Source organism: Anas platyrhynchos, chromosome Z, assembly GCF_047663525.1.
Source record: "Anas platyrhynchos isolate ZD024472 breed Pekin duck chromosome Z, IASCAAS_PekinDuck_T2T, whole genome shotgun sequence".
NCBI lineage: Eukaryota > Metazoa > Chordata > Aves > Anseriformes > Anatidae > Anas > Anas platyrhynchos.
In genome coordinates this window covers 40430206-40455819 of record NC_092621.1, presented here as the reverse complement: position 1 = coordinate 40455819, position 25614 = coordinate 40430206, and the positions used below count along the sequence as shown (strand labels likewise).

The 25614-nt window shown below is 42.6% G+C and overlaps 1 protein-coding gene across 5 annotated transcripts in view; it reads right to left on the bottom strand.

Annotated features, from left to right (window-relative positions):
- The window catches only part of APBA1 (amyloid beta precursor protein binding family A member 1), an 89423-nt gene that overhangs the window by 28098 nt on the left and 35711 nt on the right, over nt 1-25614 (bottom strand). For 4 of the 5 annotated variants that reach the window (XM_038170559.2, XM_038170558.2, XM_038170560.2 and 1 more), the window contains exon 2: nt 8447-9651. In XM_038170559.2, coding sequence (XP_038026487.1) covers nt 8447-9598 — 1152 coding nt within the window. In that variant the 5' untranslated portion in view covers nt 9599-9651. Of the gene's footprint in view, nt 1-8446; nt 9652-13551; nt 13689-25614 lie in introns of those variants that run through there. The other variant, XM_072030986.1, reaches the window with a different exon arrangement.

The window sequence follows — 25614 nt, the reverse complement described above, 5'->3', positions numbered from 1 at the left end:
CGCACGTCCTTGCACTGTCACACTGGTTTCTCCTCGTACCACTTGCATTTACACAGGGGCTGTGGGAGAGGTACGGGCTCCCTGACCTGCTGTGTAACTACCTGAGTTACAGCACCAGACTGACTCAACTGTGCAAGTGGCAGCTTCTGTTTCCCTAAGGATGCACCCCCATGGTGTTCCCACTCCCACTAGCTACCTAGTATTTCTGCACTAGGATTGAATATGAATGATGAGCACCACTACCAGCCTAATAATGGCATCAGGATATTGCAGGACTGAACTCTAAACAGTAAACAAAGAAACAAAGTAAAGCACATAATCTTTTAGCATCATCTGTTTCCACACAAAGCATTACTTAAAGTGCCAGAAAGCTTTCTTACTGACACACACAATTAGTAACTACAATAAATTACCTCATCTAAACCAGTTGGTTGCTGACGTTTAGGAACTTTTCACCATCTAAAATGTATTAACAGTTACTCCAGTTGCACTACAAATATCTTCATTGGCCTATCTTCATCTACGAAACATCAGGATTAAGCAACCACCAAAACGACCACACAGCCTCGCCCCCGTGTGCTGTTTCAAAGTTCACTCGTTTTTTCCTGAAAAAAAAAGAAAATCCTCTGCCCTGACCAAAAATATTCATATCAGATATCAAGCTGGCTCCTAGGTTTGCTACGTAATAAGAAGTGAGAGCTCTCCCTGAGAAATTCTGTACGAGAAAGTTCAGCCTTTGAAGAACAGCACTCGGTTTTCTTCCACATCAAAACGTGTGTTCACTCACAACGCACACGGAAAGAATGCAGTCTCAGTCTGTAAGTAGCTTTCATACCAGTATCAAGATGGGTACAAATTTGATAGACAACTTCCACAGCTACTCGAAGCACGACAAACCGAAGTCTAAAATAAATGCTTAGGAACCGCCCCATTGTCTCCTAACAAAACAAATTCTAAAAGCCTCAAGAAAATGCTCTCAGAACAAAGCAAATGCATGTGCAGCATGCTGCTGTTACACGGAGAGGTCCAGCAGCAGAGCTACCAAGTGTGTGTTCTCTGATGTGCAGTAACAAAGAAGTAGCAGTTGCTGTCATGAAGATCTACTTACATTTTTCTTACGATATTCAGCCTGGTACATCCAAAAGTTTTCCATCTCAATTTTGGTGTTGTTTGCGTCTGTCTAACACACAGCTCCCCTCACCTGAGAAGTCTTCCCTGCTCCTGTGCACTGGAATTTGGTATCAGAACTGGTAACTGGAGAGGAAGGAGTATTGTGTTGCATCTATCCTACCCAGGTTAACCCATCTGGCTGCTGAATACAAATACGTGAAGACAAACGTAACTGACCCTGAAACATCTTCAGGTACAACCACCTGCTTGTGCTTCATGAAAGCAATGCTGGTTTACTTGTTCATGGCAGCAGCTTATCTGAAAACAGTGTAACTTTGGGTGACACACAAAGCTGGGACAGAAAGGATGAAATGAACAAATACTTCAGCAAAGCAAGATGAACTCAAACAAAAGACCACTGCTTACACAACAGTAATGTCCACGTACAGGCATCTTGGCAGAGGACTGGCATATGTACTCTTCCTCTACATTAGCTCATAGGATACAACTAGGCAAAGCATGGGTTTTCAATTTAATTGATTTCAGTGATAAAAAGTTTTCTCAGAGGTACCCACGTATATTAGGCAAAGGTCGAAGGTCCAGCATGTAAGTACAGTTAGATCCATAATTTCACAAGGAGCTGTAGCCTAGCCACTGCAGGTGTCTACCCACTGTGACTTATCAAAATATTTTTTGCTATTGGTATAAAAGTTACTTTCAGACTGTGACTATGTTCCTTATACACTGTAGATAGTCTTATGCATTACACATTATGTATTGTTTTGAGCTAGTGTTAAAGCTGTTTTTCCTTCCTTCAGTAGAAGAGGAAGGACAATGCACCTGAATCCCACGGCCAAGAGCTTTAATAAGCAATCCACCACAGCTGTCCTATTTCAGGACCTGATCACAAGTCTATCACATGGAAGGCATCACTGCAGAGTGTCCACTGTGATAAACTGAGACCATCGACAAATGTTCATAGCTTTTAGATGACATCAAGCACCTGTAAAGGATGGAGCTGAAAGCCGAATTTCCTTATGGTATAACTAATCATCATTACTGTCCTACAAACACAAACACCCTACACTATTATACACACACGTGCATGGTGTGGCACAATCTGTGGAATTTAATTTATACCCAAGGCATGAGGATGAAACTGGAGTTTGTCTTGTAGCTAAACCTGTGGCACAACTGCAGCCAACTCACTCACCCACCAGTTTCCTTGTGTGGTCCAGGACCCCCTCAACACGGCTAATTTATGCACAGATGGTAACGACGGGCTGCCTTGAGACAAGGTAACCGACCGCTGCTCGGCCCAGAGCAAAGCCTTTGGTTAGCTGCTGTAGCACCTCTCCACACAGGAACTGCAGGCATTGCCCCTGTGACTCCTGCTGTGTGTGTGTCACCTGCTGCAAACATCAGCTGCATTGGTTTGGGGAGTGTCCCCAGTTCAGCTGAGGGTGCTCTGCAACGCTGGGGCCTCCCACCACTTCCCACTGCCTGGGCAGTGACTGAGAAGCCCACTGGAGAGATCCCAATGTCCACAGTAGTCCTACAAAGCTCTGAACAAACCAGCTTTCTAAAACACTGTCCACGAGCGTCTGTACAGCAACACTGTAAGTAATTCTGCAGTAAAATTCACAAAAGTTACAAAAATGGAGATTTTGACCTCAGCCGTAACTGCGTACCTGTGCCACAGCTTTTTAAGATCCCTACCCTCTGCTGTTTGTATTACTGAATCACAGACACGAAATAAAGATATATGTAAAATAAGAAGGGGGTTAGAATTGACACAGAAGATTCAGAGTGAGCTAGTAATAAAAGTAACTGAGCCTGCTAAGGGAATGTGGGCCTTTACTTCGTCCATTTCGGAGAACCTCATGGCCACAGGAGCCAGCAGCAGGAAGCATTTAGCACCACAGCCAAGCTTTGTGAGCAGTAACTTCTCTCTGAATAAAATCTCAGGCTGCTGCTTCTCGCTCAACTACAGATCTCCCCAGCTGTACTTCCACCCGAACTTGCAGTTTGCGTGCAGCTTCATGGGTCAGCCCGAAAAAATAAGTGTGGATGCCTCCTGTGTTTTCAAGACTGCAAGACTGTAACACGTACTGTTGAGCTTCCAACAGCACAGGAAAAAATCCCTTGGAATTGCCCTCACCAATTCAATAATTTACAAAACCTAACAACAACAAAATAAAAATCACCACCACCAAAAAGAAACAAAGCGAGGAGTTATGAATGCAATGCTCACTGTGATTTTAAAGCCAGTAAGTCACCAGGTGAGTGCCTGTTATCAAGCACACTAACTGATAAATATACGCTTTCTTCTGTGTGATTGATGAACCACCATAAAACTTTCTGCCCTGGGGATTAAAATGCTGCTTTTTGCTTTTTAACTGGGCTTACTCTTTAATTTTAAGACTGTGGTCTTGACTGAAAGATAACCTCTACTCTTTGTGCTCAGCAAACAGTTTTATAGGGTCCATTCAGAGAAAAAACACGGTATCTTATTAATACAAACCCATCTTTATTTCATTTCTTTTCTCCCCCTCCTATTTTCCTCTCCCCCAGTTCATCTATTACTGAAACCTGCTTAATTATTTAAAGCAGACTTCTTTATTCCTTTGTTAATAATACATTAGTCCTGCTCCGGAAAAAGTGAAGCAAATTCATCTCCATGAAGACACTCTGTTTTTGGAGTCATCACAATGGAGAAAACCCTACAACTGAGAAGTCAAGGGTTGAAATTAAATATAGATAACCAAAAAGAACTGAGAAGCAAAAGAGCACAGCTCAGTTCTGTTCGACCCGAAAGGCTTGTCTTCAGCTGTGAGTTTCCACTTCACAAATCCAAACCACCCATGTTTGTAGTTTAATTTCGTATTAGGTTTTATTTGATGTTCCGCCACCTCAAGTGTCTGCAGAGGAACAGAGACTGTGGCCACTGATGAGAGAAATTTACAAACCAAAGTCTTGGAACACAGCAACAAAAGTGCCTTGCAGGTCAACAAAATGTGAGATCTAGCTTTGAGATCTGTAATTCCATAAATAACTGAATGGGCCTCGGAACAAAGCCATGGTATTTAGTTCTGGGAGCAGTGAATTTCTCCCTCGAAACCACTGTTTTCTCCTGATTATGGCAGAAGTGAAATAGGCAGCCTGCTTCTCCTCTCCAGTCATGAGAGGATAGGACTGCTCCTTAAATCCTAGCCAAAAAAAGATCTAACTGAGTGTTGGTGCCTTTTTCTGCTTTTCTCAACAGGTTCCCTGTGTTTCCACTGCTGAAATAGCCACTATTCTCAAAGCTCTATGCCATTTTAAAGATGCTTTTTAGACTTCCTGTACAGTCTATGTACCAGAGTATGCCACTGTATTCTGAGATACCTACTACACGGAACTACTCCCTTTTCCTCTCTGTATCCATGCACTGCAGATATCTTCTGTTTAGACCTGCAAATACCACTGCTCCTGTGCTTGGCTAGGCACACTCACAACGTATTTCTGATGGACAATCTGACTGAAAGGAGAAATAGGCATGAACTATGTAAACAGGGAGATAACCACAGGCATTCAGAACAGTATTGTCTAAAGGATATCCCTGCCCAGCACTCCCAGACATGTGCATACCACAAGCCTCACGGTTGTCTCAAGCTATGAACATGATTCAGTAGGATGTGAATAGACCATCTCCAGTTTCACACGCAGGAAAACAAAACCTAGCTGCAGCTCCACAGCCTTTTTCCATCATGGGTCAGTTTCCTGATGTCGCATTTCACACAGCTGTGCAGCTCTGACTGCTACTGTATTTGGAAAAGATAAACACCTGAAGCTAAATCCAAGCCTGCTTGGTTTAAAAAAAAAAAAACAGATAAATAGATTTTAGAAATATATATCAATTGCTCATATCTCATCTAAGTGTCAAACTACAAAAAAATCTTACTGCATTTACTACAAGGACACTGAGATAATTTTTCAGCATTTATCAAATACACAAGTTTCATACCTTCCCACATACGGTCCAGAACATTTCTTATCCCAGTGAAAGCATCACTAACAAAGGTGCACAGGACCCGTGGCAGCAAATACTCTCTATTGTTAACTGTTAAGCAGATACTCGGATATATTATTTATTTATTCACAGAAGTCTGCTACCTACATCGTGGTACTGCTATTGCTTATTAAAATTGAACTGCCCATGTCTGCAAGTAAATTTTCTTTCATTGTGTACCTACAAAACATCTCTTCTGGGGATAAATAAATACAAGTGACTGAAATTCCTGTAAATTAAACCTCATATATACCGGGAACAGACATTCTTAAATTTAAAGAAGCAGACTTCTGCTGAAGTGATCTGTATCTTTCTGTTGTGTTTGTTGCATAAATCTTTCCTAAGTCCCAAACTACACCCAGCTGTAGGCTAGCCAAACACTTTATTGCTAGCTTCTCAAAATAGTCTCTGGATACTTCAAACTCATCCTCTTCCAAGGGTTCTACTGTGAACATATCATCTAAATGCTCAGCACTGAGGAGTGACAGTCACTTTCTTGTGAAAAAGCCAAAAGAGGTTGTCATATTTAATGACTTTCAACTGCAAATCACGCTTAATGGCTCCCTGGCTTCGTCACTCCCTCTTGCAGGGCACCTAGCTAAATGAAAAGTGACCACTACTTAGATCTAGAGAGGCCTTACCAGTTTCAGTATCTTATAATTAACTACACATAATGATTACAAATATTTCCAAACAAGTATTACTTTTAAAATCAAAATGGTTTTGATAAAAAACAATGTGGGTACAATTTCCGAAGCAGACCTGCAAAAATACTGAAGGTAATAAAAGACCCAATTTACATCAGGCAACAATACTTTTAGGGGAAGAAAAGGGTTCAGTGTTTGCCTGAAGGTAAAACACTGTCCATGTAGTTCCTTCCTATTTCAGGACCAATACCACTAATTAGATTGAATTACTTCTCTGGCTTAGACTGGTTACACTGAAAGGCTTGTGTCTGAGATCCTTTTTCTTTCTGAAGGGAGAAAGAAGGAAAATCTACATTCAAATAAATGGGCTCTAACTATATTTTCAGTGTAACTGATCACTCATGGCCACTTAGACAGCAAAATCCAATTTTGCCCAATTTACTGCCAAGCAATTGTAGTAATGCTCTGTTTAAGAAAGCAGACTGTTCAGAACAGTACATTGTGAAATCTGATTTAAAGCATACAGTAAGGCACAGACGCAGTCTTCAGTGAAAAATAAAAGCCCTGCACAATCCCAAATCTTGTATTATATTCTTCTTCTGCAATATGTATTCCCTTCAATCTGCTCCAGGTCTGCTAAACCATCACTCAGCCAACTTTCCCTTTCCAAGAACACAGACCGCCTATACATCTACAATCATCATTTCACTTTCCACTGAGCTGTACTTACTGTCAGTATACATCCCTGTTTTGATTGCAGCCAGCACTGAAAATCTTGGTCAGGCTCTTGTCTGACAGGCAATGAAAAATGCTGAATGAGAAATTACCTTTTGGTAGAAAACCAGAGCCCCAATGTACTTCACTACGGGTATTGTTATTGATGCAGACTGATGGGAACCCCTGTTTTGATTGCTATGTGAACACACCAGGCCGAGTCCTACCAGCACACTCAGAAAGCCAAATCCTGCAAGGTGCAGCAATGTTTTGGAAAGCAGATGGAGCAGAAAGGACTCAGTGCTCCAGGGATACCCAGCCTAATGCTGGTACTGGGTGTTAGGACCAGAAAATCAGGAAACAACAGCAAGTTCTTTGGTCCTCCCAGAGGAAGACAGCACTTTGATGCAAAGACAATATGGTGACCAAAATGTGCAGAAAAAGAGTAATGTCACCCATATTCGAACAATAGGAGAGGCTTAATGAAAGCTTCTGGAAATTTCTAAATTAGTTATGCTAAAGATAATTGTTCTCTTCTACAGCATTATCTGGAAATGCTGGTTTAGGCCTTCACAAGACTGCTAATCAACTCTGTAACAGATTTATTTTTTAATAATTTTAAGAGGAATAGATTTTGCAATATATTTTTTTTAAATTAAAAGTTTAAATGAAACTATAAATAAACAAAAAACAAACCTAAACATACTCATCACTATGTGTTTCTGTTTTCAAGCAAAAATAAAACCTGAAAGCTAGTTCTCACAGCTAACTTGCATGTTTGTCAACAACTCAAACCCCATACTCCAAAAATCTCTTTCCACTTGCAGAATATTAGCCTTCACAGCTTTGAAGACAGATGAAAAATGCAGAAGCATGTCATAGATCTGTCTCTGAATTCCCTTTGAAAAGGTTGAGGTGTTTTGAATAGTTCTGATGCATTCCTGTAAGTTTTCAGTAATTCAGTTTAAAAGGCCAAAAACCCCACAGTTCTATCATTTGGTGTTTTTCCAAAAAAAAAAAAAAAGTCACAAAAAGCATTCCACAGCAATAAAAAGGATAGAGCAAGGATAGAGCAGATGTTTGTAGTGCAGCTACCCTTGAAGTAATGGCATGGTTCCGCATTAGAGATAATTTTTGGTCCAATGCTTCTAGTATACCAGCCATTTTCACATCAGGCATAAATTTAACTTAGTTAGTCATTTATGAGTTTGTTTTATTAGAAATACAGAAAACCCATAAAACTTCAGGGAAAGATTATCAAATAGACAGCTGGAACCACAAACTGTGAACTGATTCTGATCCAAGTTAAGTCTCATGCCAAAAGTACAGAGTTTGAGAAATGCTAATGCTGTAAACCTGAACAAGGTTCTTGGATATTTATACTGCAAATACGTTTTACTATGATAACATATTGAATTTCATAGCACATTTCTAGACCCTGGAAGTGGACAAAGCCAGGACAGGTCTTCTGGAATCTGGATATGTGGTACCACTACAAATAATATTCCCAGATTTCTGATGGAACCGTAAGTATTGCTATGTGACAAAAACTGAGATTTAGAAACCTAGAATTAACAGAAACACATACGGCTGTATTATGTAAGACAGTGTTCTGCTCAGTAGCTACTCTAAGTATCCCATGGGATTTGTTCCAGAAAAAAAAAAAGAAGAGTTGTGTGTGTCAAACTCTTGTGTAGGTTTAAGAGTCAGTGCTTCAAAGGAAGATTTTGGTCCACTGACAATGTACATGTTTATCTCTTACGTGCCCTCTAGAGTATAAATTTAAAATAGGCAAAGCGCTACATAATTTAAGAAGAATGAGTCACAGAACAAGAACAAAGTCCGCCCTCTCTCACTGCAATGTATGTCACAATTAAAGGAACAGGACATACACACGGGAGAGCTGGAAGCTTTGTATACTCACATCTCCATCTAGTGGCCTCTGGTCGTCAGAGTCCCTGGTTGGGCTGATGTCCTGCCGCATCACCCAGATCGGCTCCTTAGGTTCATCCGGGGTGTATGGAGAACGGATGGTCCTTGTCTTCACCTCCTCGATAGCCTCTTTAATATCCTTGATGGCCAGTGAAATTGCATCTCTCTTTTCCTTGCTGTACCTCTGCACGGTTTCTCCTGAGCCGGACGTAAGGCGAGAACCAGGTGGAAGCTGCCCATTGCTTTCATGCCCCCCACCGGCAAGAGTATGAGCCTGCTCCAAACTCTGCTCAGCTTCTGGCATGTCTTCAGCTGCCTTGTCCAGGCTCTGGGAGCTCATGCTCTGCTTCACCTCCGCCACGATCTGATCAATGTCCTCCTCTTGTTCGTAACTATCCATCCTTGGGTAGGGCGCAAACTCTGCCTCCTTCTCTGGGCTGTCGGACTCTCCATCAGACCGCTCATCGTAGTGGTGAAGGCGAGCACCCAGTGCCTCCTTGCGGTAATTGTCAGCTTCCTCCCTCTCCCGCTCGTACAGCTGGATCCCCTCCCTGGCGTCCAGGTCTGGCGTATCTCCGATCTCCTCATACACGTGCTCCTGCAGTCCATAGTCGGCGTACGGCTCGGCATACTGCTCATCCTCGCCTCGGTGGAAGAGACGGTGAGTGTAGACGTAGCCTGAGTAGGCTGCGTTCATGGCTTCCTCGTGTTCGATGGAGTGGAAGTGGAGGTGGTTGGGCAGCGCGCGGGTATGAACGGCCTCACCGTGCTCAGCCTCGGCATTCTCTGTGTACTCCTCGGACTCAGGCCTGTACTGCACTGCGTAGGCACTCTCATCCTCATTTTCCTGAGCCCTCTCTGTCTCATAGCTGTCCTCCACCGTGGCTATGACATCCCCTTCTGCAGTATCTGTGTGATTGTGGAAGCCGCTCTCAGTGCTGGCAGACCGAGCTAACATCCCTTCCTCCTCCTGCCCTGACAGGCCCCCTTGGCTGCTGTTTGTGTGCCGGGGGTAGTGACTTGCATACCGCTGCTCCTCTCCCACCTCTGCATGCTCTAGGTCAGCCTCCACCGACTCGTTCACTGCTCCATTGGCTGGCTCTTCGCTTACCTCCCCATCCGGCGGTCCAACCAAATGGTTCATGGCAAGTTCTGGTGGGTAGGTCACTTACTCTGTTGACATTTTGTCAATCACACCTGGAAAGAAAAAAAAAAAATAATCTCTGAGGTTACTCTTAGAAAAAGTGGAGTCAATAAACAGAAGCAGCAAAAGGCACCCTTCCTTCCCCAGCAGACAAACTTTTGACTTCATCAGCCCTGAAGTCTGGGGACAGCCAGGACAGCAGTATGACCCGTGCAAATGACCTCCATCAGCACCAACCATGAATCCCGTGGGGACAGCACTTCCCACTTTCATTGATTAATTCCTTGTGGAAAAATCATTTCCAAGCAGCTCCTTGGATGTACACCTTCAGACAGCTGCAGCATTTAGGTGACGTTTGCGGGTATGCATTAGAAAAATCAACTTTGCCATAGGCTCAAGCATTGTAGAGGCGTAACAGAAATATTCCACCACTCTCCCTACACCTCACTAACCCAGCACAAAGGAAGGATGTGGTAATGTAAAATGACAGACAGTTCCAACACTGCAGTCTGCAATTGCTGAAATACACGGTCCTATGCATACTACACTCCTTCAATATAGTATCTTCAGCTCAGGCAGCCACCCTACGCACTTTTAAAATCAGAGGAGATAAATAGGGGTTCCCAGGGTGCATCAGAAGCAAGCTATTTCTTCTTCCTAGGGAAGCATACGACAGCTAGATAGTTTGCTTTTTCCACCTAAAGAATGTATGCAAGTAAGAAAATTTCCATGACAAGGTAAAGTCTTTTCCAGATAAGACTTGCAAAAAATCTGGAAAGAATGGACAGGTGTGTGCCAAAGTCACCAACCAAATACTCTCCTCCCCCCCTCGGCATATGACAAAAAACACACTATTTTAGGCAACAAGAAAAGCAGCACTGCAAAGCTTTCAATTTTAAGCCCACAAAGGGAAGAGTAAAGATGTTCATGCATAACAGCCCTTTGAAAAGCCCATCCCAAACAAGATTCCCTGAAGTCAGTTAGAAGCTCTTCAACAGCTTGCATGGAAACAGTTAGGCTGAAATGTTGGATTGCTGGAAAATTCTGCATTTTCATGCCCCCGGCCTGTGTCTCAGTCTCTTTCACAGCGAAAGGGCAGCACTAGCTGAAAGAAATGAAGCCGCACATAAACACAGGATGACGACCAACTTTCTGAGATCTTTACCACATGCATCCTGGCACATCTTTAACCAAACAATGTTAAGTTAGAAAAGATGGTAAGACTCAACTGCATGAAAACTACCTACAACCCAAGTCAAATAATTTCATTTAAATTTCACTTTTTAACTTTGCAAATAATAAATTATCATTTACAAATGTATTTTTATTTCAATAGAGTTTACATATAGAACTGGGCATCTGAATAAATGTCCCAGCAACCTTCAAAGAAAAGCAAGCCCCAACAACCTTCAAAGAAAAGCAAGCATCCAAGTCAAGTACATGCATTTGACTATTTAACAATCAGTCTTTAAAACAGTAATTTGAAGAACCGTGTGTTAAGGTGGGGAATTAGAATAACTATATCCCTTTTCACATGTGGCAACTGAAGACTATTAAATAACATTTTTTTATTTTTTTTATTTTTTTTAACTCCTAGTAGCATTTTCCTCATGCAGACACCAGGTCTTCCCGGTTTTTCTCACCAGGCCTTCCAAGAGCACTTCATCTCCAGCAAGCAAACAAAAATCAATATCCTAAATAAAATGCCATAGACAGAAGAGAATATAAGCAAAAAAAGGTCATCTGACCTTGGAAATAGAGATGCAGCACCCATCTGAAATATATCATACTCTCACATTAATTACCCAGAACAGCAGCTGTGCTCCAGTAATCACACATACATGGGAAAGTGCTCTCTAAGCACTCCTAGCTCTGCACTCAGGACTTGATGGATGAGCCTGTCTTTAAAACAGAGAAATCACAGGCTGATTACTAGAACAACCAGCTGTTTGCTGAAGGTTAAGCTAGCTTCTGCCTGTAAAAAAGTAAGAAAAACAAAACAGAAACAACCTCTCCACATATGTTTCAACCAACAGTAAGAAACAGCTTAAGTCTGAGGATTTTCCTCTGCTGATTTATGCTGAAAATTAAGTACTTAAGATACTACCCAAGGGCATACTATCGACAGGGAGCAAGACCACAACACTAACGCTCAGAAAAGCATGCAATGGGAAAAGGTGAAAATGTGAGAGCTTCCAGCTTGGTTTATTATCCGTTTCCCATGTCCAGATGTACCATCACTTGCTTTCTTCTGCATGTGGCCCCCTCCAGTGCATGGGTGCCTGCTGTGTAGTGGGGCCAGACCCTGCCCTGCCACCACCCAGGCACACGGCCCCGTCCCAGCTCCCGGCCACTGTCACTGCAAGGGGCCTTCGTGCCCACGCGTTATAATTGGTCTTTTCAGGTGTGAGAGCCCAAGCTGGGTGAGGGAAGGGATTGTCCTCCAGCACTGTGTGCAGCTCTGGTGCCACGGTGTAAGAAGGGCACAAAGCTGTCAGTGCCCAAAGGAGCGGCTGAGGTCCCTGGGTTTGCTCAGCCCCGAGCAGAGCAGGCTGAGGGGAGGCCTCATGGCGGCCTGCAGCTCCCTCACGAGGGGAGCGGAGGGGCAGGCGTTGAGCTCTGCTCTCTGGGGACAGCGACAGGACCCGAGGGAACGGCATGGAGCTGGGACAGGGGAGGGTCAGGCTGGGGGTTAGGGAAAGGCTCTGCACCCAGAGGGTGGGCGGGCACTGGGACAGGCTCCCTGGGGATGTAGTCATGGCACTGAGCCTGCTGGAATTCAAGAAGTGTTTGGGCTGCGCACTTAGTCATAGGGTCTGAATTTTTGGGTAGACCTGTGTGGAGCCAAGAGTTGGACTCGGTGATCCCCATGGGTCCCTTCCATCTTGGGATACTCTGTGAAACCATTTCGCACCACTTTCAAAAGAGAAAAATTAGTGTGCCAGCTGAACTTGTGAGCAAAAATAGTTTTGTCTCAACCATTCTTTGGGTGTGTTTACCCAAAATGCCAAGTCACACTTGAAGCAGAGAAACCTCAGGCTGAATTTGCAAGGGCCACAGGCTCTGAATACAAGTTGTCTTGGCACGTTCTCCAAGGAAATTCACAAAGCGCCTGTGATTTGCCAGATTCAGCGATTGTGGTGGTTTTACCTTGGTGGGTGACCAAGCTCCACCACAACCACTCTCATTCCCCCTCCTCAAAGAGGAACAGGGTGAAAATACTATGGAAAGGGCTCAAGGGTTGAGATAAGGACAAGATCCCACAGTAATTACTGTGACGGGCAAAACAGCCTCAGCATAGGGAGATAGTAAGATTTATTGCCTATTACTAACAAGCTAGAGAAGTGGGAAACAAAGGAAAGAAACCAAAAGCACCTTCTCCCCCCACCCGCCCTCTTCCATCTCCTTCCCCCTGAGTGGCACAGGGGAACAGGGCTATAGTCAGTCTGTAGCAATTCTTCACCGCTCCTTCTCGGTCCCTCTCTGCCCCTGCTCCCTGTGGGGTCCCTCCCATGGATGCCGTCCTTCCCAATTTGATCCTGCATGGGCTGCCCACAGGCAGCAGCCCTCCAAGCACTGCTCCCACACGGCTCCATACCATGGTGTCCATCCATCTCCCAGGAGCAAACTGCTCCAGCACAGGTCCCCCACGGGTGGGCGGCAGCTCCCCCCAGACCCCTGCTCCTGCGGGGGCTCCCCTCCACGGGCTGCAGCTCCGGCCCAGGGCCTGCTCCTGCGGGGGCTCTCCATGGGCCGCAGCCTCCTCCAGGCCACATCCACCTGCTCCACCGGGGGCTCCTCCACCCACGGGGGGGCTGCAGTGTGCAGATATACTCCATGGGGGACCCATGGGCTGCAGGGGGACAGCCTGCTCCACCAGGGGCCTCACCAGAGGCCGCAGGGGACTTCTGCTCTGGTGCCTGGAGCACCTCTCCCCCTCCTTCTGCACTGACCTTGGTGCCTGCAGGGCTGTTCCTCACTCCTCTCACTCTCCCAGTTGCTGTGTGGCACAGTTTTTTTCTCCTTGACTAAAATCTGCTCTCACAGAGGTGCAAAACAACATCGCTTATTGGCTCAGCTCTGGTCAGCATCAGGGACCTCACCAAACATGGGGCAGCTTCTAGATCCTTCTCACATGAGCCACCCCATGGCCCCCTGCTACCAAACCTTACCACATAAACCCACTACAGCAATGCACCGATGTTCCACTTGTATGGCACAGGTATGTGGATAGAGACATAGATAAAAGCTACCTCTAGAAAATCCATTATGTTCTTTTAGAAAACATATTGTCGTCTTCTCAGTTTTTAAGGGACTCTTTGGTATGAAATGGCTGATGACTGAATGGCACACACAATGCCTCTATAGAGAGAACTCCCCACCCCTCCTGTAAGAGAGGACTCACTTTTCCAAACTGAAACCTGTCTGGGAAACCTGACTGCTTTCCCTGCTGTGCTAAGCAAGCACACCCCAAACAGCTCCAAACAGAAGTCGTGAAATGCATGTTTATTGCTGGTCAGTGAAGGCAGCACCTGGAAAGTCACATTAACACCACACCGTGGGCACACAAATACACACACCACACACAGTCTCATACTGGCAAGGATGGGCAGCTGTACCCACAACAGTCACCATATTGGAACCGTAAAGCAGGAACATGTACACATGTAAACCTACCCAGTGCACAACATTCACTACAAGCCCTCATGGAATCCTTGCAAGAACACTGCAGTATCCTAAACAAGTTAAACACATCAGTTCTAACACTACAATATGACTTGAATATTTGCTGGGAAGTATTTTAGTCCAATTTCATTCATCTTGGGTGCTTCCATTTCTAAGGTCTGCTTATGAACTCAAGGAGTGACTGCTGTTTAACCCATGTTGTATGCCAGGTTTCTCAAGTCAGCTATTCCAAGGACTGCATCAGTTGTTCATGACTTCCAAGCTCCTTTTCTGCAAAAATGTTTAGGGGATTAAGAAAGGGTATCTCCAGCTCAACAAAAGGCACTAAACACCCACCTCCAAACATCAACTATTTCACAGAACTAAATGAAATTAAAACTGCAGGTGCATTTATTATCCCTATGCAGAAGCACTTACACTACAAGTACATGTAAATATGTGCTTGTTACCCATACGCCTTAGTCTAAGCCAACAAATAAATAGGTAAGCTGTTCTTACTAGGAGCAGGGAGGCTGAATACAGAATTTTCTCTTTCTTGATGTGTTTACTAATTAGGACAAGGTATGTGAATTTCAAGAGGAGCTACCTTCTAACTGCAGAAGTTTCTTCTGATCACAACTAGCCTAAAAGAATATGCAAATTTCTAACAAACAGTAAGGCAACACTCTTATTAAAAGAGAGCTACAGCATCAGTGTGGCCATGGTACACCTACAAATAAATGCAGTGCCTAACAGAGAACTAGAGTTAGCCACTGTGGTACAACTTCAGGCATAATGGAGGAAAAAGAGGCAAACCCATGAATTTATGACCAAAGGAACACTGAGCTGCTTGAATAGGAATGTCAAGAGGTTTAATTCTGTGGCAGAAAAATATGCAAAACCCCACAATTCTTGCAAAGGCATAATTACAAGCATTATGTGGATACCAGTAACTATAAGTTTCCTCATATTTAACACAATAAATGTTCTTATCATAAGAAATCCACGTGGCACGATCAGTATTCCAGCCACACTGGGATGGAAATAAATTGGATTAAGCTGCAGTATGCACCTAATTGACTCCAAAGCAAATCATATGTCAGATTTCAGTTTCCGACTGTTTCTAATTCTACTTCGGCTCTATCCAGGGAATAAAATTCTGTGGTGGAAAGGATGAATGTGCATCAGCAGTAGACTTTCTGAACCATACCATCTCAGGCTAGCCCTTAATTACAGGGAATAAATTTAAATTTCTGCTTTCAATCTAAAAATTGTTTACAACAGATACCAAATATCTCTTTAAATTTGAATTGACATCACAACTAAAGAACCTGAACAAGTCACACAGCTGTCTTGTAGAGTCTGGAAATGTCACTATTCCCTGGATAACACATAACAGAGTACTCCAACCATGCCATCCAGGTTCTTGTAATCCCCATCTTAATCAAAACTAAGCTTTAAACCTGAGCAAGGAACACTAGTCAGGAACCTTCTGTGCCAACAGACCAAGTTCCTATGAGCAAGAACAAAGAGACAGAGGTCTCTTGAGCACAAGGCTGATAAAGCTTTATGGCACTGCAGAAGTCTGATTGCAAAGAAGCAGATCCTTCCCATCACATTTGTCACTGAAGTCCTGAAGAAACAGACACAACGGACTCTGGGAGTATCTGAAGCCATCCACATGCTGCCAGAGAAATGTTACCTGGTACTACAGCCCAAATAGAAGAGAGAGACCAAAAGCACTAGAGAAAAATCTTGACAAGGACCCACAGGCAACCTGTACCGTGAAGTACAACAGTTATACTCACGAGGCCAAAGATGCTTAAAAAAAAAAATAAAAAATCACAAATCCCAGTTTGAAATTGGTTAAGGAATAAATCTGATTGCTCTCACCGACCAGAATGACAAAGCATCATAAATAAAAGTGCTGTTCTAAAAGCGAAGCTAAGGAACCATGGATTCTCTGACAGGTTATTGCTGTTCTGATTTCTGGATGTATTATGGATTGCATCTTTAATTTGCAACTAGATAATCTAAATTATTAATTAAATCAATTTCCAAGTGAGAAAGAGAAATTAAAACAGTAGATAAGCAATGTCAAAGCACAACATCTAAGATCAGTATTACAATGTGAGACTAATTTCAGTCTCTGTTAGAGGTACAGTTATTAAAAATGAATCTTTACTGCATCTGGGCATATAATTATCTGTAATCTACAATGTTTCCTCCTCTGTGTAAAAAAAAGAAAGGGCACAGTGGAAAACAGTGACACTCCAGTGATCCATTCTGAATGCAAATGACGTTATCTCCACACTAGTGACACTTTCATAAGCAATGAAAACACATATTCTTCTCTAAACAATAGGGGATAAGATCTATGCTACAAAATGAAATAAAAACATATAATAAAGTCGACACAACAAGCCCAATAAACTTTCCATCTCCTTTTAGGTACCATTAATAGTGTACCAAAACAACCGTGAACAGAGCTCATAAATATGATGTGGTAAACTGCAGGACATGACTATCCTCACGGTGAGTAACAATACCCCGGTCTTCACTTACTGACAGTAAGCTAGTATGTTCAATAAATCCTTGGATATTCCTCCTCTGCACAAATAAAGGCTTAATCCTACCTTTCTGGTTGAGACAATCTTACTCAGCTGTGTTCTTGGTTAGTGTTATAGTCTCGACACAAACAGCTACCATGCAGCAGCTACTCTTTGATGCAATTGAGACAGAAAACATACCAGAGAAGAATCAACATCCAAAACACTCTGCGTCTATGAAAAAATTCAAGTCATTTAGTCGTTCAGATTTAGTACCTTGAAATGGTATTATGAGAGGAAAATCAGTTTCATCGATTTTATTATGGAAAGCAAAGTTTTAAAGCAAGTTACACATAGCATTTTTGAATTCTTTAATGTGAACAAGCCACAGGTTGTGTCAGGTACACAGGAACATTTGGACAGCGTTGAGATTATTTCAGCAAAAGAAGGACCTGGCATGAGAGAAGGCTCCTGAGCATACATGTTGGGTCCATGAAAACCAAAGAAAATGACAGAGTGGGAAGTCCACCAGTTAGCACCTTAGTCGAACTGGTGTCCTTCAGCAGACAGGAATGTGTTGAAGAATACTGTTTCCAGGAATACCTTAAAAATAAAAAAGCTAGAGTAACAGAATAGTGCACAGAGGGATAAAAAGCTCCTAGGACAGCTAAGCAATAACCCTTCTACTTCTTACAGGCATCTGTGACAAATCTAGCAGTTACCAAGACAACAGAGCAACATCTTCTGTCTTCCCAAATTCAAAGGCACAAGATCAGCTCACTGAACAGGTACAGCACTTCTGCTCAAATCCCAGCAACTTCCTACACTCAGCCTCATCTGATCCATACAAGGAAGGATTTGCTCTCAGGTGCTTGTAACTACCTGAGGGCTTCCAGGTAAGGATACACCCTCATGGAAAGCACCAGGGCTCAGACATCAAATAAGAGACCTGATTCTTCCTTAATTTCTCATTTAACTTCACAAGTGCCAAAGTAGCTGTATCTGAGCCACGCTGGACAAGCCAGTGGGACAGGTGGGGTACAGAAGTTGCTTCACCTTCCCTGGTGGTACAGGGAGTTAAAAAGGTACCACTGCCTGGAAACTCGAACACCGAGCTATTGAAAGCACCGCATCTTACATTACAGCCCCTGCCCTCTCTTTCATCCCCCCAAAATGAAAGACTAGAAAACATCGACTCTTTCTTTCAATTGTTATTTCAATTAGACCTACACTTAAGCCCACACTTTTTTAGCAGAGGCTTTTTCCAGAAAGGCCTGAAGAGTGCAGTACGTGAGATGCAGAGGTGCTCAGACTGGGGAAGAGTAAGGAAGGTGGGGAGATGCTGTACCTATAAAATTCCCAAGTATTGATTATGGTGCGTATATAAGCTCTTTTCCTTCCCAATCTTAACCTTCAAAACAACTGAGTTAACACTTTCTAGCTTTCACATCCTAGGCTCCTTTTCAAGGACCTGATGTATGTTTGCATTGTGTTGTTAAGATGCAGTTTTTAAGTATTAGATGTTTTTTTCTCTTCCTTTAGTGTGAAAGCAACTGACAGAGCCTATACCTGCTTCTGCTCACCAGAATTAGGTGAGAAAGATCATGTAGGAGCTGCTCACTTCCAAAACCTTGTGGAGAAAATGTGAAATCCCACTAACAAACAGATTTCATTTAAAGCTATAGTCAGCCAAAAAAAAAAAAAAAAAGAACCAAATTTACTTCCCTTCCTCTCTCTCAAAAAAAAGTGATTTTCAGCTGCAATATTCATGGAATTAAATACTACATGGGAAGGTTAGAGCTTGTATCTGTGTAACTTTTCTCAGGAAAAAAAAAAAAACACAACACAAGAAACAACTACTACGGAGAAAAAAACAGATGCAAAGGAGGAGGAAGTGGGAATGCATAATATAGGTTACAGCAGATTAAAATTAACTTTTTTATCCCCCCTACACAGACAACTTTCTCTTCTACTGGATTTTCTGTTATCATTTTAGCCCTCAGAGCAAGCACACTCCAATCTCCACCCATCACATTCCCACAGCACCTGCAGATCCTTTTGCTTCTGTTTCAAGGGCAAGCTGCTGATTTACTCCATGTTAAAAGAAAACAAAGAAACAACCAAAACCAAACCAAAAAAGACCAACAAACTAACAAACAAAAAAATCACCACCACCAAAAACACACACACAGTAAAACCCACGTATCTGCAGAGACCAGCTCCAAAGGCTCGAGGGAAAACCTCTCTGCCGCTACCCTTCCCTCACAGAGCCACAACCGTGCTCCAGAGCTGTACCGTAAAGGCAGCCCCGTCACCCTCGCCAGAGCCACGTGGAAGGATGCCAAACATCCTTCATACATCCCCCAGCATAATGCTGAGAGATTAGAGAGAAATGGACACCCCACAAGCAGCCCTTCGGCTGCCGCAGCCTTCCTGACGGGAAGCACCGGCGCGGATGCGCCCCGAGGTACCACCACACGCTGCATTTTCAAGAGGCTTGCTGTGCCAAGCATTGGTTTTTCTCCTACCCTGTTTCAACAATTTTTGTATCCCCAGTGACGGAGGAAGCCCAGCAGCCCCGTGCTCCTGCCCAGAGCTGAGAAGGGGCAGCCACTCTCTCACACGGGGTGGGTGCTCTCCTTGCCCTGCCTGCGGTAAGACCTTGACCGAGACCTGCTTTCAGCACCAGCACGTTCCTGCTACGAGACAGCCACATGCAAAATCTGTTCCCCAGGCACCATTAGCCCCTAATGAGGGCCGGCATTTCTCCACTGTCTCCTGCGGCTGCAGCTGGCTCAAAGGCTCAGCCTGGGCACGGGCGGTGCGGGGCGGGTGGCAGGGAGGGCAGAGGCTGCCTGCAGCTGCAGGGTCCCATCGGGATGAGACAAACACACACGTACACGGTGCTAATCGAGTTACCCAGATCACACGGCGCTGCCAGATCAAGAAAATCAAAACCAGATGCGTTGCATCAGACACATGAAGCTTTTGCCAGTCTCTACTCGCCAGGAAAACGAGCTTACCAGAACCAAGCTGCATACCGCGGAGTTCAGAATAAAACAAAGAATAATGAGGGGAATCACCCAAACATGCTTTTTACCCCATTTCCATGCAGACAAGTATAGTCAAGCCATACATACAGACTATGGGAGAAAAAAATAATATATAGCATTAGTCATATGGGAAACAGAACATGAGTAAGGGATAGTCTAAGCACAGGTGGGGTGCTGGTTGTCTTACTTTTAAAATCTTTTTTTCTCCCTCCCTCAGCGCTTTTGTCCCCATTCCAAATACAAATTATTTCAAAACAAACTTCAGATGACCCACATTTTTGTAAAAGTAGGTTACTTTGTCTTCTCTTCTTATACAGCAACACTTGGATTTTAGTAGAAGAGTAAATTCCACTGAAAATATTTTTATTATGGATTATTAACCTTATTTTTTTAAAATAATTACAAATCCAAGTAGTGAAATTACAGCAGAGAAAAGCAACAACCAAACAGGGCAGCTGTAAGGTAAAACATATTTCACAGAGGTAAGATTACAGGAGGAACAATACAAGTCTAAAATGATTCAATATTTGAAGAAATTAAAATATTTAGGCATCCATCTATTAACTTTTCTCCTCCAATTTGCTCACAGACAGTCTGAGAGTCAATGGCTCCTTTCACTTATCCTTAGAAGCTATTGCAAAGGCCAAGTATTGCATGGACGCTCACAACCCTTTCTTTCCTGGAAATGGAAGTCCTAATTATTTCTCTTTATTATAAAGAGAAAATTAAGAGGCCTCTTAAATCCTCCATGAGACCTAGATAAGAGGAATTCTACAAAAACGGGGATTTGAAGTTATTCTGTGTTATCTTTTTACTCCTTTTCAAGGACGGATCATCCCTCCTACAATAGGATGTCTTTCTCTTCTGGTATCCAGGCTTAAATGCCACTATTCTCCAGTGGTATTTCACTAAAATTAAAAACCACGCTGGTCTGGTCTCTGCTCCGCATCATGCAGAACAGTTTGGCCCTCTCTTCAAATACCAGACCTTTTCCTGAGTGACCTTATAAACACACACACACTAATTTCACTTCTCTTTGCTGTACTTCAGCATCCTTTTGTCCTTAACTTCTTAAAGTCAGGACAAGTACTGAAGATGTGACCTCTCTCAAGAAAAAACAAAACAAAACAGAACAAAACTTTTTAAAATGAACATGGGATGCCACTGAATTAACTTTAAATATGGAAGTGGATTAGAAAAAAATAGGGAAGTAACACAGAATGAGGTATTTCCCACAGCTCTGTAGGGTGGGTGCTACAGGATTATGTTAACATCAGCACTTCACTACAGGATTTGACTCTGTGTTTCCAATCAATCAGGCCGATGTTAGGTTACATGGGCATCACTAGACAAACAGAGCTTTTAGGCCTGCAAACGTTGTAAAGGCCCATGGTAACCAGTAAAGTTAAAGGGGCAATAGACAAATCAATAAATCTGCAGCTTGCAAGAATGCACGGATTGGCACCCACACTGTGCGTTCCTCAGGGTGCGCCTACATTCATGTTTCAGTCTGACTCTGCAGCACACTTTGGAAGGGCAGCTTCTGATGGTCCCTACCTGCCCTGTGCTTCAGTTCACGTTGCCAAGCAGGCTTGCAGATGGATCCTCTGCGCCTCGAAGTGGGAGTAACACCCTTAACACTCTGTGTTTGCTGTCATTTTTTCTGGCCAAAACTCAAAACCCTCTGCAGATGGGATATTCCACCACCTGTCTGTGCAACCTGTCCCGGTTTTGCACTGGCCTTACGGGGAGGAATTCTTCCAGGATGTCCTATCTGCACGTCCCTTACTGTAGTAACTTGTTGCACCTGAAACTTCAGAATTGACCTGACCAGCAAACTTCTCGTTTGTGCATGTCATGCGCCTGTTCGTACAGGTAAATATGAGCCTGGGAAGAAACATCACAGGAGCTGGGCCTGGAGGAACTAAGAGCTGAAAGGGGAGGGTGAAGGGCCAGCAAAAAAGAAGGGCATGTGACACACAAGATAAGAAAACAAGGCAAGAACTGCTTCATAGCAAAGCTTTCTGCAATTCAAACAGTTACAAGTACCACAGCTGAAGATCTTGCAGTCAATTTTAAAACCCTGCCGGTGGCATCCTTTTTGATTCTTTAATTTAAATGCTGCTTTACCCTCCGTATTAGTGCTTGGTCTCCTTACTCTTGAAAAGATAAGCAAGACATGAAATTCACTGATATTTGCTTATTATTAAGGCCATTGCTTTCATTTTCTTTGCATATAAACCAACATTTTTCCCCTTTAAAAATGTTTCCCATTTAAAAGATGTTTCCAAAAAAACACATGAAGAATCAAAATAAAGTCATGTAAGTTATTCAAAAAAATAAGGAGTCACAGAAGAGGAAAAATTGGCTTTTAACTTCTTTAAAGTGTATTTAGAAATTACATTTTTTTTGCTCCTAAAAACGTTTTGTGAATTTTGTCCTCTGGTATCATTAGATACTGGCTAAGATTTATCTGGTGTGGCACCAAAGCATCACAATAGCCTAATTCAGTTTAAAAAAGACTTGTGAAAATGACTTGTAAAAATGACTTATTTTAGATCAGAATCGTTAAGTGAAACTCTGCACCTCCGGTATCTCTGTATGCATTCTGTGTTTTCTAACCAGAAGAGTGCAACTTTCATGTAACCACAACTGCAGAAGCTATTAAAAGACTCTTAATTTAGGTACCAGGGTACCTGAGCATAGCGTACCCACGCTAGCAGTGTAGTTACAATTAAGAAGGCAATTTCACCATTTAATCAAAGAACAAAACACACTTCTTGAGTGACATGTTACCCTGCCTTTCCTGTGAGGTATGCACTAGTCCACATCCACATGCACAGAATTACTCTTGGATCAAGCAGACCAGTAAATCACTTTGTGTGACCTCCTACATTAATGCAGGCCAAAATTTGTTGCCTTTTATTTCTAGAGCAACTCTGTTTGTCTCTGCATTTATTTGTTTATTGGCTCCCAAGCATACTCTCTTGCTACTGAGGGGCCAATACCTAGAAAGACTAATCTTGTTGGCAAGATGAGGCTGCAGCGCAGCCTAATGACTTTTCGACTTGTACAAACCCAAAATTACGGCTTTCATAGCAACCTTGCTTCATTTCTCAAAAAACACCCACAATTCTCAGTAGGGCATTGTTCTTTGCCAGAAGGGGCTGATCTAACACCTCTCAATGCTGCAGTTCTGTAAATAAATTTACCTTTGAACCACTGGACGAAAACTGCTTCCAGGAACCACAGAACTAACAGAAATGTAATATCCATCAGAACAAAATTCACCCCAGAATCAACCACACCAGTTGCTCTGTCATTCTCATATCCACATACAACTTAAGCTGGAACGATGGAGCATTGCTAGACATGCAGAAATTGAAACAATTTGTGATGCCTTGCCATGAGGCTGAACAACATCATTCAAATCTCCTCAAAACCCTTTCCTGTTTTCCTTACCAGCCTTCTTCTGGCTTAACAATCACTGATGGATGTGGGAGGACTTCCATAAACATCTCGTGCACAAAAATGTTTTCCTGTGAGTTTCACCTTTTATATCTCTTATTTATACAGAAGTACTTTCTGCATGTAGATAGGCTCCAAGGGTTTACAATTTCATTTCAGTTGAAATTCCCACCACTTTGTACCAAAATAATTGAACAGGATATCAGAAACAGACCACACTTTTGCAAGAGAGAAACATTCAACATTAGATGAAAGCTTGAAAGCAAAAGACTTTTTCACAGAGGTTGTCCCAAATAGCTATATAAATAGACCAAATATTGAAGAAACAAACAGAAAAAGCACAAGCAGAAAGACCTGCCTGTGAAACACATTAGGACTAATGCCAGTATTTTCTTTTAATATTATGCACAGTTTGCCAAAGATGCATGTCTTTTTTCTGAATAGCACTTACTTTTCACAAGCACTGTGTGAATACTTTTTCTCTTCTTTAGAAGAGAAAGGTGTTAAGAAACCCACATAAATAGCTCTTCAGGTCAAGTAAATCTTAATTCTTATCAAGCAAAATTACAGCAGAGTATCATCGCGCAACATGAAGAAGCTAACACTGTCCACAGGTCAAGTCCCCAGCTTATTTGATCTTGGTGACAATATATAAAAAATGAGTTAAAAATAAGCTAAAAGCTGAAGATGTAGCTTCTACATCTGTATCCCAGACAAAAATCCTCTCTTCAAGTTTGCAGACTGGTTTTGCAACCACTGGAATCGTAATTTCAGCCGCATCACAAGAGGGACTGTTAAATGCGTAAACCTTCTGCAGAAAAAAATGGAGCAACATATGAAACTATTGAGGGTTGGAACAGCCAACTTAAGATTTGTCTATAATTTAAATTTCTAGATGCTAGCATCTAGAAATTACCACTGCAAATGCAGAACACCCTTATGTAGCTTGTTTATAAAATTACATTTGTTTAAAAAATTCATCTCCAAAACTTGTGGCCTATTTCCTTCTAAGTCATATTTTCAGAATTATCTGCAGTTAGAAAGAAAATGGGATGTTCCATAAAAAAATATTTTTTTTTAAGTCTTTGACTTGTTAACATACAGCTATTGTGAAGCTCAGCATCAAATTTTGTTCAAGTATCGAAATTCCAACCACTCCACACACTGTAAGAGATTATCATCATCCCCAAAATGAAGATGAGCAGTGAGTCAAATCCACGGTAACTTAAGAGACACATATAAACCTTAGATTGGGCTAGAAGCTAAATGGACAGCCCAAAAGACAAGAAGCACATAACAGACCTTTGGGAAGCACTCGTCAACCCGCTTGAGATCAGAAGGTTATTTTAATCAAATGAGAGAAGAATCCCAAAACATACAGGAAAAGCTGCAGGACACCATAGGTCAGAGAGTGGGAATGGATCAAATGATGTCATATCCAGACGCTGGGAAAGCAGGCCTGGAGAGGTACAGACCTTTCTTACTGCAAACTTTCAAACTAGGGATTTGGTGGCGCAAAGATGCAACAGAGGGACGAACTCCTACAACACAAAACTGCCAACATCCACCAGCAAAGGAATGTCGTGACGCCCTGCCATGCTGCTCTCCATGCACATCTCTGTAAACCCAACTAGGTTAACTGTGAGCTACCCACAGCCACAAACAGGAGAAATATAACAGAAGCAGGCACACCACCACAAAGCTCTCTCCTGTGGAGGCAAGCACACAAAATCTCCCTCTTAAGAAAAGATTACAAAGAAAACAAAGGGCAAAAAAAAAAGCCTTTCCAAACATAATTCAGATTGGACTAGATAGTCTGGCAATAGGTTTCTGTATCGCTGCACATGATGCCACAAAGTGCACAACCACTGAAGCAGGCATTTAAATCAGAGAGTCTGGAAGCAAGCAGAAAAATTTTGCAACAGAATTATGAAGTTATTATTATTATCGCTTATACTGGTGTGAAAAATCATAGTGCAGAACTCAAATGAGCATATAGTAGACCGGTAATTCTCAAGGGGACTGTTTTCAACCACAAATGGAAACGCACAAGGCTAGATAAAGGTCAGCAATAGAAAACTGTTCAGATGAACTACAACCCCAATTCTTTCATTTAAGTACAGAAATGGACCTAAATAATGGCATCACAGCAAGACTTCCAACTCTGTATGTACTTCCAAACATATCAGAACAATCAAAAGCACCGCATGCACAAAGCAAGGCAGATCTCACACAAATACCCACTCTAGAAAGAGTAGAGAGAAAATGTGAAATATATAAA